The sequence below is a fragment of the Marmota marmota genome, unplaced genomic scaffold (assembly GCF_001458135.2).
Source record: "Marmota marmota marmota unplaced genomic scaffold, marMar, whole genome shotgun sequence".
Lineage (NCBI taxonomy): Eukaryota > Metazoa > Chordata > Mammalia > Rodentia > Sciuridae > Marmota > Marmota marmota.
Genome location: NW_026000051.1, coordinates 8,581,147 through 8,600,055, shown reverse-complemented (window position 1 = coordinate 8,600,055; position 18,909 = coordinate 8,581,147). Strand labels below are relative to the sequence as shown.

The following is an 18,909-nucleotide window of genomic DNA, read 5'->3' as shown; positions in this document are numbered from 1 at the left end:
GAATTCTAGGAAATCCAGCAGGACAATTGGAGCAAGGTCAACAGGGAAACACTGAGGAGTGACTCCATTCTTAGTCTTCTGAGGAATCTCCATACTGCTTTTCAAAGTGCTTACACAAATTTGCAGTCCCACCAACAATGCATGATTGTACCCTTTTACCCACATTCTTGCCAGCATTTATTATTATTTGTATTCTTGATGATTGACATTCTAACCAGAGGGAGATGAATTGAGGAAATGGAGCTAGAAATGTATGGAATGGATTTAGGTCAGTTTTGTAAGGGGTTGGGTGGACGTCATACATTGAACATTTTTTTAATGGTATTGTGAGAAACTTATATCAACAGAATACTAACTATTGCTTTTGGGCAGCTGAATGAGATTTATAGACACTATTCTGTTCCCACATCCCATGAAGATGATGACATATAACTACCCCAATTCTTTATTTTCAGAAGGTGAGAGTTTTTGGTATTCTTGACATAGAATGGGGTTAGAAGCAAGAAACTTTGGGTATCCCATTCAACCTCCAGTTTGGTATATTATAGACTCTGCATTACATTTTCCCCAAAGTTAGCTGAGCAGGTGAAAAGTTTTGTTAGCTACCAAGTTCCTAACAGCTGCCTGTTGGTTGTTATCACCATTCCTCTAAGGATGAACTCTCTTATGGCTGCCTGAACTAGTAGTTCGTCCCCCAAGGGACAAAAGGCAATGAAGCAATTATATCTGTTTTTTCTTTAATTTTGAGCAAGGGATGGCAGGATGCCCCCTGGGTCCTCTCCTTGGTTTGTAGAATTGAACTCATACCAATTTCCCAGCAAATGTTTATCAGTATATCAATCTTGTTTCATTCTGAACTGATAAGTACTCTGCTTGTCACAATAGAAATTTGAGCCCCTTAGAAACTTCACCTGTTTCACTGTATTTCATGTCTCCTACAGAGAAATGGAAGAACAGCCCAAGGCTTGCAGCTGAAGGTATTATTTGATAATGTCAGACAGGAATGAAGAACTTCCCCTTCTGCAGATCCAGGAAATGAATAGAAAAGTCAAGTATATCCTGATGTTTTAAGGTCTTGAAAAAGGAGGATTTAGTTTGATTGAAGGAAATACTCAAGAATAAAATCTGAAAGAAAAAAAAACTTTTCCCCACATTCCATGAAAACTCCTTTAGGAAGAGTAGTGGAAAATTTAAAATGTGAAGTGGGGAAGAATGTTATTAAAGGAAGAACTCATGAACTTATATAAGGAATATGACCTGATTTTTTATTATTCAGTAGAGTTTTGGACTAAGGCCCCCGCTTCAGCCTGCTCTGAAGTCTCCAGATCCTGATATCTTGAAGCTATTGACTTGGTTCTGTCATCTTGATACAGTCTGTGGAAATAAGGCATTAGCAAAAGCATTTTGCAGAGCCAACAAGTTTAAGAAAGGCCAATAGAGTATTAGAGGTCATCTACCAAATGTTGATTAACTAGTTCCTGACATGGTCTTTTAGGTAATTCCTTAAACTCAAATTTTTCATAGTGGGCTCTCGGACTTTTCAGGTTTGATCCTGGTCTGTTCTGATGATCATTCCAATGTTTCGTGTTTTCTCCAAAGATGTTGAGTTGGTTCTAAGGGGACAAATAGTGACTTTTGTTCCTAACCCCTAGAGTGAAAAAAAAGCTCAAGATAGGTTAAGATGCACACACTGAGTAGTTCAAAACCATGTTTTTGATCCATAATAGTCACAATGACTTCTTATTCTTTCACATTTCTCTGTCTTTAATGTACAGAAAAAGAGAGGAAGAGCATGAGGAGGGACAATCAGAGCAGTGTGTCCGAGTTCCTCCTCCTGGGGCTCCCCATCCAGCCAGAGCAGCAAGGCATGTACTACGCCCTGTTCCTGGGCATGTACCTGACCACGGTGCTGGGGAACCTGCTCATCATCCTGCTCATCAGGCTGGACTCTCGCCTGCACACCCCCATGTACTTCTTCCTCAGCCACCTGGCCCTCACTGACATCTTTTTCTCCTCAGTCACGGCTCCAAAGATGCTCATGAACATGCTGATGCAGACTCAATCCATCTCCTACGCTGGGTGCATTTCCCAGGTATATTTTTTCTTATTTTTTGCAGATCTCGACAGCTTCCTTCTGACCTCAATGGCCTATGACAGATATGTGGCCATCTGTCACCCTCTCCACTACACCACCATCATGAGTCAGAACCTCTGCTTCCTGCTAGTAATTGGGTCCTGGGTCTTGTCCTTTGCTGGTGCCCTTGTTCACACCCTTCTCCTAGCCCGTCTGTCCTTCTGTGGAGACAACACCATTCACCACTTCTTCTGTGACCTCTCTGCCTTAGTGAAGCTGTCCAGCTCAGACACCACCATTAATGAGCTAGTTATCTTCATTGTAGGGTCAATGGTCATCACTCTGCCATTCATGTGTGTTCTGGTCTCTTATGGACACATTGGGGCCACCATCCTGAGAAGACCCTCCATTAAGGGCATCTGCAAAGCCTTGTCCACATGTGGCTCCCACCTCTCTGTGGTTTCTCTGTACTATGGAGCCATTATTGGACTTTACTTTGTCCCCTCATCCAATAGCACTAAAGACAAAGATGTCATTGTGTCTGTGTTGTACACTCTGGTCACCCCCATGCTGAATCCCTTCATCTACAGTCTGAGGAATCGGGAAATGAAAGGAGCTCTGAGGAACATCCTCAGGAGAGGAACATTTTCAGGATGATGTGCTTTGTCTTCCTTCTTAACTGGGTCTGAAAACTTCTCAGCCCCACAGATGCATCCTTTCCTCTGTGAATTGCTATCTGACATTCAGTCACAATGTGGCACTCTCTTCACAGTCTGTGTTTCAATATACATGTAATTTTTCTAATTGTCATCTGAATCTTGAGACTCTTGAGAAAGGTTTTTATAAATCTACCTGCACATTTTTTCTTTTCATATAGTATTCTTGTTCTAAAAACAGTTTAAATTTTATTGTAGTCAGAAATTTTCAACTTTTTAAAAATTGGATTATTTACAGAATTTCATAAGGAAGGTTTTTTTCATTTCTCAAGATTTCAAGGGTACTTCTTATGATTCACTCATGATTTCATTTTTGCATTTAATTTTCAAATACTCATGAATTTAATTTTTGTGAGAAAACTTGATTAGAAATAGAGTGATATTTTTGTTTTTACTTTAATCCTTTTAAATTTATTTTTTAATTGGCACATGAGTATGGTACCTATGTGATTTACTGGTTACTATGTGATGTTTTCACACATGTATACAATGTACAATGAATTCTTTCTCTACCATTTTTGAAATATGTACTATTTTACCATTTTCTATAGCCACCTACTGTGCAACAGAACACCAGTATTTTTTTCTCCTAAGTATAATATAGTTCCCACTGATTAACCTTTCAAATCCTTCTCCCTCCTTCTCTTCCCACCTGTTTGTAACTCCTTATCCATTTTTCTAGACTTTTTAGTTGTGTCAGAGTAAGGACAATTAGGCACATGGCACTTTTTTCCTAAAGTGAGCAAGTCTGCTGATAAACTGAAATGAGACAACTTTCTGCAAAAGGCCAACACAATGATCCAGATAGAATGGGCACAGGACCTGAGCAGTGAGCAGAAACTTGATTGGCATCTTCTCTACCCTAGCAAGGTAAGTGGGTGTGAGGCCCAGCAGTGAGGGTAGAGATGTTTCAAAGGGGCTTCCAGTTGGTGGTGTGCCAAGTGGGTGATCAGTCCCTCCTGATATGGGGGATTCAGCCTCTCCAGGTGTGGCCAAGCAGGACATTAGGAAGACTAGGCCACCTGAAATGAGTTCAACTGGGACTTCAGCACAGTTTAATCCAACTATATTTTGTTATAAAACTGCCCAACTACATGAATGTAGTAACCTGTGTTTCCATCTGAAATAGTGAAATTTTATCTTGAGTCATTGAGAAACTGCCTTTGCTCAAGGCAAAAATTATATTTTATAATTTCATTATGGTAAAAGATATTTGTGTGTTTATTATTTCTTTTAATTCTAGTATTGGATAAAGGAAGAAATTCATATTTAAGAGAGATCTAGTAGTTAACCATGTGCCACTAGGCTAGCATTATCTGACACCATTGAAGCTCAAATTACTGTGTGCAAGGTCAGATCCTAGGGCCTATAAGCTACTTGTATGTTTTCTCAACCTAAACAATATTTTTATCCATTTTACTAGAAATTTGTTTAAATATTTACAAATAAATTGAAATAACATACAAACAAAATCTATATGTATTTAACATACATACAGATTAAATGCATATATGCATATATATGGTGTCATATTGTGCCTATATTTGTGTGTGTTCATAAATGTGACATTATTTAAATAATAATAATAAATAATAAATTTATTTTAAATTTAAATAATTTTAAATAATAAAATTATTTTTGGTACTGGGGTTTGAACCCAGGGGTGCTTACCACTGAACGACATCCCCTGCTTTTTTTTGGCAGGGTCTTGTGAAATTCCTGAGACTGGCTTTGAACTTGAGATCCTCTGTCTCAGCATCCTGAGTTGCTGGGATTACAGGCATGCACCACCACCCCCAGCTTAGAGAATACTGTAAAAAGAAACCTTCATTAAACAATCTCTAGGCTTAAAGGATGGAAAACTTACAATACTGTTGAGTCACCTTTGGTCCCTCCACAAGTGTCTCTTCTTTTCTCCTGAAGGAACCCAGTATCTTTACCATTTTCAATATTCTACCACTTTTCATTAGAATTGTTAGAATTCTGCATTGATTCTTCAATTTTGCTTGTTCCAGAACTGCATGTAAATGAAGCAATACTGCATTTATTCAGTTTTGTGCTTTTGTGATTACTATTGTCCTTGTGAAAATCATATATTTATTTTCATTTCAATATAAGACTATAACCCATTTATCCTCTCAATTTTCAGTGGCTATCTTTTATTTTTAATTTTTGACATTTTTCTCACAAGCACTAGTGCTACAAACATTATGGCACACGCATCTAACGTGTATATGCAAAGTATTCTGTAAATGGTATACTCCAAAGGATTACTGGGTTGCAGAGCAAGTATGTATCCAATTTAATTATCACTACTAAACTCTTATACAAAATAATTATACAAAACTCCTTGCATTTTTATAAACAGTAGGATCACTCCAGGGTAATCCTCTCCAGCACAATTTCATATCAATACTAATTCAAAACACACAAACACAACACACCTTGTGACTAACAGTTTATATATGCAATATGATTATTGGTAGTCAGAGGAAGTTTGTCACTTTAACAAGTAGAAGTCAATTAAATACTTTGAGAGAAAGGCATGCACCTGATTAAATCATACCAAGTGATGAGAAACTGAGCTATGTCATCAGGAGTTAGAATAATAGAATGTCACTAGCACATGTTTGTTAATAATTCAACAAGACCCAGTTATTATAGGAAATGTATATTTCCATCCTTGATAGAATTTTATACTGGCATTGGCTAATAAAACATATGCCTTATACTATGATTTAACCAAATATACATGAATTTCAAAAATTAAAGAATCGCCTTGTCTTATGTACCTAATGGCACAATACTCTGTTTTAAGTAAAATTTCAAAATTTTGCCTTTAGTCATTGAAATATATATAATGTTGGTCATTTTAATGCTATTTGAGGTTGAAATTTCATTTCAATGTTTTCTCCAAAAGTAATGAAATATTTAAAATTATTTAGATTATCATTTTTCTACTTCTGTGCAATACTAAATGTATCACTTTTTATTTTTTGTAGAAGTATAAGTTGTTTCTTATACAGGTATACATCTATATGATCCCGAAAACTTACCTCCATTTTTAAGTATGCATTACTACCCTATTTGCTTTTAAAATTGTGGATTTATGGTAAGTCATAATATGCGGGATGATTAAAAACTAAACAATGTATTCCCTATAATTCAACCTTTCTACTCCTGGGTATAAAAACATCAAAACTGAATTTTTAAATATGTCTACTCTCACCATTCCTATTCAATATAGTTCTTGAAACTCTTGCTAGAGCAATCAGACAAGAGAAAGGAATCAAAGGGATATAAATTGGAAAAAAAATCAAACTAACTCTGCTGACAGAATCATAGCTAGAAGACCCCAAAACTCTACTAGATGACTTCTAGAGCTGGTAAGTAAAATATCAGAGTATAAGATCAATATTCATAAATCAATAGCTGTACTACACCCTAATGATGGAAAGACATCCCATATTGTTAGAATGGTAGAATTAATATCACCAAATGGTCTCCCCATCCAGCCAGAGCAGCAAGGCATGTACTACGCCCTGTTCCTGGGCATGTACCTGACCACGGTGCTGGGGAACCTGCTCACCATCCTGCTCATCAGGCTGGACTCTCGCCTCCACACCCCCATGTACTTCTTCCTCAGCCACTTGGCCCTCACTGACATCTCTTTCTCCTCAGTCACGGCTCCAAAGATGCTCATGAATATGCTGACGCAGACTCAATCCATCTCCTACGCTGGGTGCATTTCCCAGGCATATTTCTTTTTATTATTTGGGAGTCTTGGCAGCTTCCTACTCACCTCAGTGGCCTATGACAGGTATGTGGCCATCTGCCACCCCCTGCACTACACCAGAATGATGAGACAGAGCCTCTGTTTCCTGCTAGTCCTTGTATCCTGGGTCTTATCCTCTGCCAGTCCCTTTTGCACACCCTCCTTCTAGCCCGTCTCTCTTTCCTTGGAGACAACACTCTCCACCATTTCTTCTGTGACCTCTCTGCCTTACTCAAGCTGTCCGGCTCAGACATCACTATAAATGAGTTAGCTAGTTTCACTGCAGGATCAGTAGACATTACCCTGCCATTCATATGCATTCTGGTCTCTTATGGCCACATTGGGGCCACCATCCTGAGAAGACCCTCCATTAAGGGCATCTGCAAAGCCTTGTCCACATGTGGCCCCCCCTTTCTGTGGTTTCTCTGTACCATGGAGCAGTTATTGCACTCTCCTTTTCCCCCCTCATCTAATAACACTAAAGACAGGATGTCATTGGGTCCGTGTTGTACACTGTGGTCACCCCCATGCTGAATCCCTTCATCTACAGTCTGAGGAATTGGGATATGAAAGGAGCTCTCAGAAATGTCCTCAGTAAAGGACCATTTTCAGCATAATGGGCATGTTTGCTATTACAGGTAGTAGACCTTCTCAATCGTGAACATGCATGCTTTTCTCTCTGAATTGCTGTTTCTTTGTGAATTTTGATGTGGCATTCTTTATTCAGGCATGTTTCATTTTTTAAAATAATTTTTATTTATATAATGACAGCAAAATGCATTACAATTCTTATTACACATATACAGCACAATTTTTCATATCTCTGGTTGTATACAAATTATATTCACACCATTCGTGTTTTCAGACATGTACTTTGGATAATAATGTCCATCACATTTCACCATCATTTCTAACCCAATACTCCCTCCTTTCCCCACCTACCCCTCTGCCCTATCTAGAGTTCATCTATTCCTCCCATGCTCCCCCTTCCTCCCCATTATGAATCAGCCTCCTTATATCACAGAAAACATTTGGTATTTGGTTTTTTGGGATTGGCTAACTTCCCTTAGCATTATCTTCTTTGAATCCATCCATTTACCTGCAAATGCCATGATTTTATTCTCTTTTATTGCTGAGTAATATTCCATTGTGTATACATGCCACATTTTTTTAATCCATTCATCTACTGAAGGCATTTAGGTTGGTTCTACAGTTTAGCTATTGTGAATTGTGCTGCTATAAACATTGATGTGGCTGTGTCCCTGTAGTATGCTGTTTTTAAGTCCTTTGGGTATAGATTGAGGAGAAAGATAGCTGGGCCAAATGGTGGTTCTATTCCCAACTTTCCAAGAAATCTCCATACTGCTTTCTATATTGGCAGCACCAATTTGCAGTCCCACCAGCAGTGGCCATGTTTCATTTTTAATTTAGCTTTTGTCTCTGTCTTATTGATCTTGAGAGCCTCAGGAATGGTGTTTACAAATATGCATGAAAATTCTTACTTTTCATGTACTATACTTGTCCTACAATTTTAGATTTTCTATAGTTATAGCTTTTTTAATTGTATAGTTTATAGCTTTTTTGTAATAAAGCTTTTTCACTTTCTCAGTCTTACAAATATTTCTTCTGTCAGGTTCATGATTTTATTTTTTATTTAATTTTTAATACTCTTGTGATTTATTTTGTAAGTAACCTTAATTAAACTTTAATTTTACTTGTTTGTAATTTTTATTTATTCTTTATTATTTCTAATTAATATACATATAAATTATAATTATTTTTAGAGTATTAGGTTATTTTTTACATGGATATATTATGTAATGTTCTAATGAAAGTGAGCATTCTTCCTCAAATATTTATCATTAATTTGTGGTGGAAACATCCAAACTCTTTCTTTCAACTTCTCCACAGATGCAGTTTATTATCATTATGTACAGTTGAGCTATAGTGCATAAGAACACCAGAACTTAATTTCCTTACTTTAGAACCCATTCATCAACTTTTCTTCATTCCTCCTTCTCTCAGTGGTTGTCAAATAGGGGAATTAAGTTCTATTTTAAATAGTTTGCATGCTCTTTAAATAAATGTGCATATATTCATGTTGCATTGATATATGATCACATTTTAAGTAATATTATTAAAATAAATATTCAAAATAATCTCTAGGCTTAAATAATAGAAAATGAACAATATTGCATATGCTTCTTTGGTCCCTCCTCAATTGCATTTTTTTTCAGGAACTCAGTATCTTGATTATTTGCAAAGTCCCTTGTTCTATTTAGATTTTTTCACTTGTGTATTCTTAAATTTTGTCTCCTCTAGAAGTGTGTATAAATAAAATAATACTATATTTATTCTGCTAGGTATTACTTTTGTAGCCCCTATGAGATTTATCTATATATTTTTATTCTCCACTGTGAGACTATAACAGGCTTATCTCCTCTATTTTTGCTATCAGCATTATACTACTATGAATAATGCTGCCACAAACATTTCTGTGCATGAATCCAATGTGTATGTATATGTGAAACATACTGTAACTTGTACACCCAGGAAAGTAACAAGACTGTAGGTTATGTATCTATTCAATTAAATCATCACTGCTAAACTCTTCTACAAAATAGTAATAGTAAGAAGCCTGTACAAGAAGTCTACACATTAAATGAGTGCAACTGCAGGAAATCCTAGAATATGCAAAACTATTGAGATAATAAAATGATCAGTGGTTGCTAAGACATTAGCATAAGGGAGGGAATAAATGTATAGGTAGATGTAAGGGAAATGTTAAGGCAGAAAAATTATTATGTATGATACTGTAACAATAGACATGTTTCACTATGCATTTTTCAGAAACATAAAAAAGTTGTTATAACTGTACAACACAATTAATGAACCATAATGTAAACTATGATAATAATGTGACAATGTCGGTTCAATTATAACAAATGTACTACACCAATACAAATTATCAGTAGGAGAAATTGTGGCCAAGGATGGGGAAAATAAGTATTTGGGTACTTTTTAAATGATTAAAAATTTATATGTAAGTGTATATTGGAAAGAGTTTTAAGATCTAGATGGATTCAAAATACAAGTGAGTTATTTAGTTTTAAAATATTCGTGACTTTTCTTAACAAATGGCTATTTTTAGGGGTTGGGATGTAGCTCAGTAGTAGTGTACTTGCCTGGTTGAGACTCCAGCATTGCAAAACTGGTTCTGTCAAAGTATTTGATGTAGGGACAAAACCCTTCCAATCTCACTCAAGGAAGCTAACATTACCCTGATACCAAAACCAGGCAAACATACCACAAAAAATTAAAAGAAAAATACCCCTAATGAACAAAGTTTAAAAAAATTCAACACAATACTAGAAAATCAAATTCAACCTCCTAAAACAGATTATATGTCAAGAGCCATTCATGAACTATACATGAGGACCTTTTCAGCATTGTAGCCAGTGAGTGGGAAAGTCTGGTATTGGGAACTTCCTATGGCAATCCCACAGGGTAAGATCACCCAAATACACATGAACTCCCCCTCAGCTGTGCTCAAAAAGGCCCCATACAGCACCAGAGATGGGGTGACCTGCTGTAGTCACAGAGCCTCTCGGAGATGGGTGTGACCTGCCAAGATGCCAATCAACCTGCTGACTGCAAGACACCATGAAGCAAGACTCCATCCCTGCCTTTGATGTACCCTCTTAAATAAACCACGGAAGCCATTTTCTAATTGTTCAGCTCCAGCTTCTGTGTGTGCTGGACCTGTCAGGTGCTCTGCATTAAAACTAATTTTTTGACTCTGCATCTTATTTCTTCACTAATTATTTCTGACTTATTTTCTCCAGTGGCTTACAACCTTTTGGGCAGGAAAAAGGATCCTCCATGAGGCTCTGGCTGCCTCGTGATAACTATAGAGGGATTTGGGGATAAAGCTCAGGAAGACAAGGCCTGCTTAGCATGCACAAGGCTCTTCAATCCACAGCACTACCAGAAAGAATATATACAACACAGTCAAGACAGATTAATCACAGATATGCAAGGATGCTCCAACACATGCAAATCATAATAAAAATATACATTAATAGAAAAAGGTTAAACAGCATATAAGCATCTCAATACATGCAGAATAAATAGTGAGTGAAATTCAATAAGTCTTAATGACTTAAAAAGACAACCCTCAAGCTGGGCTCTGTGGCACATGCCTGTAATCCCAGCAGCTTGGGAGGCTGAGGCAGGAAGATTCCAAGTTCAAAGCCAGCCTCAGCAAAAGCAAGATGTTAAGCAACTCAGTGAGACCCTGTCTCTAAATAAAATACAAAATAGGGCTGGGGATGTGGTTCAGTGGTCAAGTGCCCCTGAGTTCTATCTCCAGTACCAATAAATAAATACATAAATGAATGAATGAGTAAATAATTAAATAAAAGACAACCCTCAAAAATCAGATATAGAAGGATATAACTCAATGCAATAAGAACAGTATATGACAAACCCACAGCCTATACCATTTTGAATGGGAAAGGCTGAAATAATTTTATCTAAGATGAGGAATAAGACAAGGATGTACATTTCTACCACAATTATTCCAAATGTTATTTGAAGTATTTGCATGAACATAAGGAATGAGAAAGAAAGAAATTTTATCCAAATAAAAAAAGGTTACATTATGTGTTTGCAGTGGACAATATATACATATAGGATAGACTAAAGACCTTGTCAGAAAAAAGTTTTAAAAATTTATTAAAATGTATTAATGTTGCAAGATAACAAAATTAATAGATTTTATACACCAATAACAAAATTGCTGAGAAAGAAATCAATAAAGAAATTTCATTCATGATAATTATGAAATTAAAGGAAATAAATATAAATCAATTTAAGCATGGAAACAAATGTTCTCTGCAATGAAAATTGCAAAACACTGATGAAATATATTGAAGAAGACACACAAAAACTGGAAATACATCCCATGTTCATGGATTGTAAGTTTTAATTTATTAATGGTCATAATACCCAAAACAATTTACAAATTCAATGTAATTCTTATCAAAATATCCATTATATTCTTTCACAAAAATATAAAGAACATTCCTAACACTTTTATGGAATCACAAAGCACGTAAAATAGCCAAAGGAATCCTAAAGAAAAATAACAAAGTGGAGGCATCATGATATCTGATTTCAAAACATGCTACATAGTTCCAGTAACCACAACAGCATGATATTGGCATGAACACAGACACTCTGACTAAGGGTGCATAATAGAAGATGCAGAAATAAATTCGAGCAAAACAACTTTTCCAAATGCCACATTTTGTTAAATCTAACAATGCTGTATTCTGTTCCACTCAGGCCAAAGAAAGTATAATATGCAACATCCTCCAGATTCTGTATGGAAATGAAATCCTGTTTACTCAGTTGCATACGGGAGTGGAGTAGCCCATGCCCTTGCTTGTTTTGTGGAATTGTGTCAATGGAAAGACTAGACCCATTCTTAGCACCCAGAGAATAAGGTAGAACATTGTCCATAACTCAGGACAAACTGATACTTGTGTAGACTTAGCATAGATTACCTTCATTGCTTGAGTCTTCCAATATTTATAGAGTGTCCTTCTGCATACAATACAGTGTAATAAAGAGGGAAGATACAACCCCCTCACCTTCTTGATATATTTATGTTTCAAAGAGGAAGTAGAAGATTATGTCAACCTCACTGAATGTGGGGCAAATTGATTAAAGCATATCCTAGGGCACCTTCAAAGGAGCCACTTTGACAGCCTCAGTTCAATGAACAAACTAACAAGTGTCAAGGCAACCAGAGTAGGTGTGGTAGATTGATGAGACAAGGCTCTGCATGGACAGAAGCAGACACAACAGACCATCTCCCAGGAGTATAATAGGAAAGAATCATGGAAGGAGATTCTAGGTCTCTGACTAACAGAAATTGAATGGCTGCTGTCTCCAGTGTTATCCATTCTAAGTCCCTCAATGCACCAGACACAGAGAATTTCTGTGAGTTCCTGAACTTTCAAAACCAGGCATTATAGTTCATTTACCTGTCTTGGACCTGGAGACTCATATCCACCATCTCCTGCCCTAGATGGAAAACCTGAAACTCACTGAAGTAGACCAGCAGGGTAAAGAGGATTGGGGTAGCTACATCTGAATCTGTTAAGAGATGACAGTCCAAGCCACACTTAGAGGAGGTTCCAGATTGCAATGTTAGGCCAAAAATAACCAAAAGCTTCAGAGCACTCACCTGGATAGACTGTTCTCTGGGAAGACTTCCTGGAGGTAAAATTCTTGACTCTTGGTTCTTCAAAATGCAGTGCAATGACCATTTGAAGATCCACAACGGGACAGAGAGATAGAGACACCTCCAGTGTTAACTCCAGCATCAGTACCAGAACTAGAGTCAATTCTGGAGATCCAGTTTTAGTTCTACCACCAGCTGCCTAGCTGGATCCAGAATCAATATTGCAAGGTATGCAGCAGCTCAACTTGGAGATAGCACCAGTTTCAACCTAGAGCCAGCCCCATCATCAAGACTAAAACTAGCTACGGAGCTAGAGTCAGTCCAGTGCAAGTATCACCTCCAGGAAAGAGCTAGAACCAATTACAGAAATGAATTAATATACTGTTAAAGAAATGGGATTACTCGTTGCTCTTGGATGATATTGACTGGGAAGGGGCTCAAGGGAGCTCTCTAGATTGATCTCAATGCTTTGTGTATTAATATGCATTTGCCAATGCTGATTCACTTGTTCATGAGAATTTCACCATATTTGTCATATGATATTTTATGATATAATTTCAAAAAACTAACAGAACAGATTTAATTCCACCTCATTTTCAGGGGGAAAGTCAGTCAAGAGCGATTGTGGCAATATAATAATATTTCCATTATGGAGAAATGGCTGGGAAAGGCATTATGGAGGACTACTCATTCAGCTTTTAATATATAGGTAGGTTTCTTTCATGATAATTCATCAAGTTATATACTTCATGGATGCTCATTACTGCCTATGAATATTTTACTTCCATTTAAGAATTTTTGTTTTAAGAAAGTATCATTTTAATCTACCCTTACAACACATATTTTACCCTCCTGTCTCCCCTCAGGCAAAAATCACTAGTCTAAAATTAATGCCCTTGATTCCATTGATTTTCATAGTTTTATTCCTATTTGTATATATCTCTAAAATATATGTATATACATTTACTCATACACATATACATCTCTTGGCTATCTTTGGCTGCCATAATAAAAATACCACACAGTGAGTGACTTGATAGAAATTCATTTACTCAAAGTTGTATAGATTAGAAATCCAAGATCAAGTTTCCAGTTCATTTAGTATCTTGTTGAGGACTGTCTTCTTCCTGGATTTCAGAGAGATGCCCCTTCTAGCTATATTGTTAAAAGGCGTAGAAGAGAGAGAGAGAGAGAGAGAGAGAGAGAGAGAGAGAGATGCTGTCCATTCTCAAAAGGACACTAGTCATATTGGATTTAATGCTCCATCCTTATGATTTCATTTAACTAGTACATTAGAGATCCTTTGTCTAAAACATATCCACAATTGGTGTTAGGCCTTCAACATATACATTTGGGGCTAGGCACAAGCATTCAGGCTATAAAAATGGATACATATAAATCTTTCCTTTGTTTATGTATTTTTTTAATATTGTCAGAGCCTTGGTTTTTCTTCTATGAATACATTTCTTTCATGTATATATGATGTGGTATATAATTGCTCTATAATATTCCTTATGTAAAAAATGCCATGACTTGTTATTTTCCATCTTTTTTGGAGATTATAGATAATATTGTATATATTTTACATATTTAGGTCTCTAGTTAGTACAAGATATCTTTGGGTTATATAACCATCGATGGAATTGAACAGCCCATAGCAATGCACATTTTCCACTGCAAACCATATGACCCAGTTTCCCTATTATAAGTAGCTAAAATGTTAGGTTATACATCCATAGTCACCAAAAACCATCCTTAAATTTAACTTTTCTAACCTCTTAATATAAACTGAACCTTGTTGAGGTTTTAATTTGTCTTTTCATATTATAATGTTGGCCACTTTTTCATGCAGTTATTTTCCGAAGATCTTTTCTGAAATCCCAGTGAATCTTATTTGCATATTTTACACCTTTTCTGTTTGCATGTCTAACTATTAAAAGTATTTTCAGAAGGTAAGATTTGCATAGGATTTGGAAAGATGGGAGACCTAGGTGTGTAGAAGGATAAAGGTGAAGGTCTTCTAGAAATGGTATCTGGTACCTGGAGAAGAGTACCATTATTTGTTAATTCAAGAGATCCTTTTCTCATACTGTCTAATTAAATGAGGAATGTTGTAGAGTTGTGGATATTTGTAATAGCCATGCAAGGAAGGAAGGAAGGAAGTGGATTTCAGAAGGAAATATACCCCTCAAGAGTAACATTAGTCAAATTCACAGAAACTCAAAAGCTATGGTAGTTGTCAAAGCATGGACAGTACTGTCAACTTTCAACTTCTAGGAAAACAGGTAGATCTTTTGTAATGTTATCATCAGGTAAACAGATGCTCAACTATGATCTGTAAGACGCAAAAACCATTCCTGAAGTCTAAAAGTCTTACAAGACTTCTTCATTCAAATAGCAGTTTCCAATCCATATTTATTTTTAATATAATCAGAACTAAGGTTTATAAATGTTCACATATATTCCCATTGAAAATCAACATGTGATATTTATTTTTTATCAGGCCTTGACAAGATGTAACTGGAGATGTATGGAAAAAAATCAGGACCAATTTTAAAACGAATTGAGAGGGAAGTATATATTTAAAGGTATTTTGTGGTTATATGAGAAACTTACACCAATAGAATATTAAAACCATAGCTTTTGGTCAGGAGAATAAGATTTACATGAAGTTATTTTATTCCCCAAGTCCTGTGGTGAGAATGAAACATATGTTTCCTGACTCTTTTGTTCAAAGACTGAAGGTATTAGAGTATTACTGGTATTCTTGAAATAGCATGGGGTTCAGAAATAAGACACTTGGGTAAACACTATCTACCAGCTTGGTTTGTTCTGGACTTGACTAATATTTTCCCTAATGTAAACAGAGAAGGCAAAAAGGGTTTTGAACTACAGCTTTCTAGTAGCAGTCTAATATCATTATCTAATATCTAATATAATTATTCTAATATCCATTCTAATATCATTATTCTAATAGTTGATATAATTATTCTAATATCTAACATAATTATTCCTCATTATTCCATCATTGTTAGTTCTCCAAGAGTAAAGTCTCTTATGACTACTTCAACAAGTAGTTCATGTCCCAAGAGAGCTAATTGCAATGAAGTCATTATTATCTTTTTTTTTTTTTTCGTATTTGGTGCAGGGGTGAAAAGATTTCACCTTGGATCATCTCCATAGTTTATAAAAACAAGGGCTCACATTTATTTCTCAGCCTATGAACAAATGTGTATAGATATATTATCTTTCTCTGGTTTTGAACTGATAACTCTTTTTCCTTTTGCAATGTAACAGTGAGCCCCATTGAAACTCTACATATTTCACCGTGCTCTACGTCTTCCAGAGAAATGGAAGAACCTTTCCATGTCCTGTAGCAGAAGGTATCTGTGATCATTATCTAAGGGTCTGTGTTATAGAAGTGTAAAATTTACTTTCAATGATATGGTCACATTTGTGTGTGTGTGTGTGTGTGTGTGTGTGTGTGTGTGTTGGGAGTGTGCTTCTGATCCCTAGGCTCCATCCCTGCTCACACTAGAGTATAACAGACACCTCTGTGTAATTTATCTTCAACTGAGTCACCACCCAAATTTTGAGATAATGAGGTGAAACCACATCTTTATGTAGAATAAATTATCTCAAACTGATTCTTCATCTACTGGAAAAAGGTACCTTCTTTTGCAAATCTTTAATCCACATTAAGTCTTATTAGATTTTCTCCCAAATTTTACACCCAACTTCTATAAATTTCTGCATTACTGCTGCCATAATCCAGATGTAAACAGGTATTATTTCATTCCTAAACTCCTGTAGGAATCTCCTATTTTCATACCTGCTGTCTTTCCTTCCTACATTCTGATCTCTACTCATTAAAGAGCAAATGGAATTTTTTGAATAGTATTAGTAATCTTTTTTTTAACCATACGATTTATTTTTATTTTTTTAGTCATACATGACAGCAGAATGTATTTTGACATATGATACATATGTGGAATGTACATACATCAATCATATTGTCTATTCTGCTGCCCTTCCTATCCCCCCTACTCCTCCCCTCCTCTCCCATCCTTTCTCTCTATCCAATCTAATATGACACACTTTTTTTTCTTTTTCTCATCACAACATCATATATGTATTCTGTATAACAATGAGGTTCTCCTTCCATCTTCCGTGCATAGAGCAAACGGAATTTTGAGTCACTTCCTTTCTTAAATATTTTGTGGTGTATACTATTTCTATGACAGTAAAATGGAAACTTTCTATTATTTCAGGAAACTTTCTATAATGCTTTACATACTCTGGCCTCTCAACAATTCTCCAGGTACCTCTCTTACCCAGGGTGGCCATGACCTTAAATGTTCTCAGCTCCTCAAATGTCCCAGCCATATTCTCTCCAAACACTTCATTGGAGTGCTAATTTTTATAATCTTCATATGACAGACTGTTATATTCTGGGCTTCTTGAAAGACAATATATAGTAACCTTTGCCACCACCTCACCTCTTGTAATCAACAATCTATCAAAATCATGAATGTCCATTCCCTCCAATTCCAAGCTAGGAATTTGTATTCATGCTACAAGCTAGGAATTTGTACTCCTCATTTCAACACTCAAAAATGGTACATAATGACATATGAAGAGTGCTATTTATCTTACTGGAAGTTGCAAAATATTTTAAAAATTTGCATGCCCAAAAGATAGCTATTTAACATTGTCACCATGATAAAGTATCTGTTATTAACATGGAAATAAATCAGATGACTGGATATATAATTTACCTCAGGTAATAATATCACATCAACAGAATTTTTAGCCTAGTGGGCTAAAGGATGTGGAACATTCAAAGATAATTTCAATCAATTTGAGAGAATTGGTACATTAATGTGTACTTTAGGTAAGCCCTCCCCCCAAAAATGAGTTATGAATAACGTAGGGAGGCAACTCATCATTTCAACACTCAGAAATGTTCAGACTAAATAAATTTTAATGAAATTTGGATTCTATATTTTACTAAATTATCATATTCTCTTTCCCTATCATTTGGCAATTTTTAAGAGGAATTGGTCTAAATTATCAAAAAACCTGAAGGAGTAGGAAAGAGGAATAATAGCATTAGAAAAATTTAAGAAATGGTAGAAATACAACAAGAAAGTATTAGTTAAAAATAATTGGAAGGAAACCAAAATGAGGAACCACTTCTTTCAGGTTTGAAAGAAAAAAGCTATCATTTGTTTCTGCAGGAGAGACATGGAGAACTTCATCTTGGCCAATTCAGGATGTGGCTAGAAAAGCAAGTATTTACTGGCATTCCATAGACTTTAAAAAGTAGGATTTGGTTTGAGATGAGAGAATACACACAAAAAAAGGAATTTGGAAGAGAAACAGAATGTTTCTTCGCATTCTATGAAAATTCCTTTAGAAAGGTTGACATAAGACTAAAAAGGGTAAGTGGGAAAGAGTTTTCCTGAAGAAAAAAAATGATGACTTTATTACAAAGTATATCACCAGACATCTGATGTTGTTGATCGGATTCATGCCTTTAAAGGCCCTTCCCTTGACACGCTGCATATGATTTTTTTCATCAATTTTCCAGACCCAGATATCTTATTGATTCAAAGCTCCCCACAGGGTTCTCTAATCTTGATCCAAACCATGGAAATAAAGCATCAGCCAAAGTGGGCTTCAGAGCCTGTGAAAGGTTCAGCTGGCTCAATAGACCCTTAGAGATTTTCTACTACAGTCCCATTGTCTGGTTTCTTACCTCGCCTTGCACCTAATTCCTTAAACTCTGATTTCCATCATGAATTCATGGACTCCTCATGTTTGAACCTGGTCTGATCTGATGATGATTCAGATGTTTCTTGATTTCTGCAAAAGATATTGTGTTGGTTCTTGGTGGACAAATAATATCCTTTATCCAGATCATTCATCACTAGCCATTAATGTGGCAAAAGATTAAGGTATTCATTCAGATTAAAATGCACATATTGACTAGTTCAAAACTATGTTTTTATTATGTAATAGTAACCACGGCGTCCCCTTCTTTCTTATTTCCATCTCTTCTTCATCTCCAGTAAAAGAGAACTTGAAG

At 36.0% G+C, this 18,909-nt stretch overlaps 1 protein-coding gene across 1 annotated transcript; it reads left to right on the top strand.

The window, feature by feature from the left end:
* Nucleotides 1–1,792: 1,792 nt before the first annotated feature.
* Nucleotides 1,793–2,731, top strand: LOC107152208 (olfactory receptor 50-like). The gene has a single exon (XM_015497740.1). The coding sequence runs from the start codon at nucleotides 1,793–1,795 to the stop codon at nucleotides 2,729–2,731; it is 939 nt and encodes a 312-aa protein (XP_015353226.1).
* The last annotated feature ends 16,178 nt before the right edge of the window (nucleotides 2,732–18,909 follow it).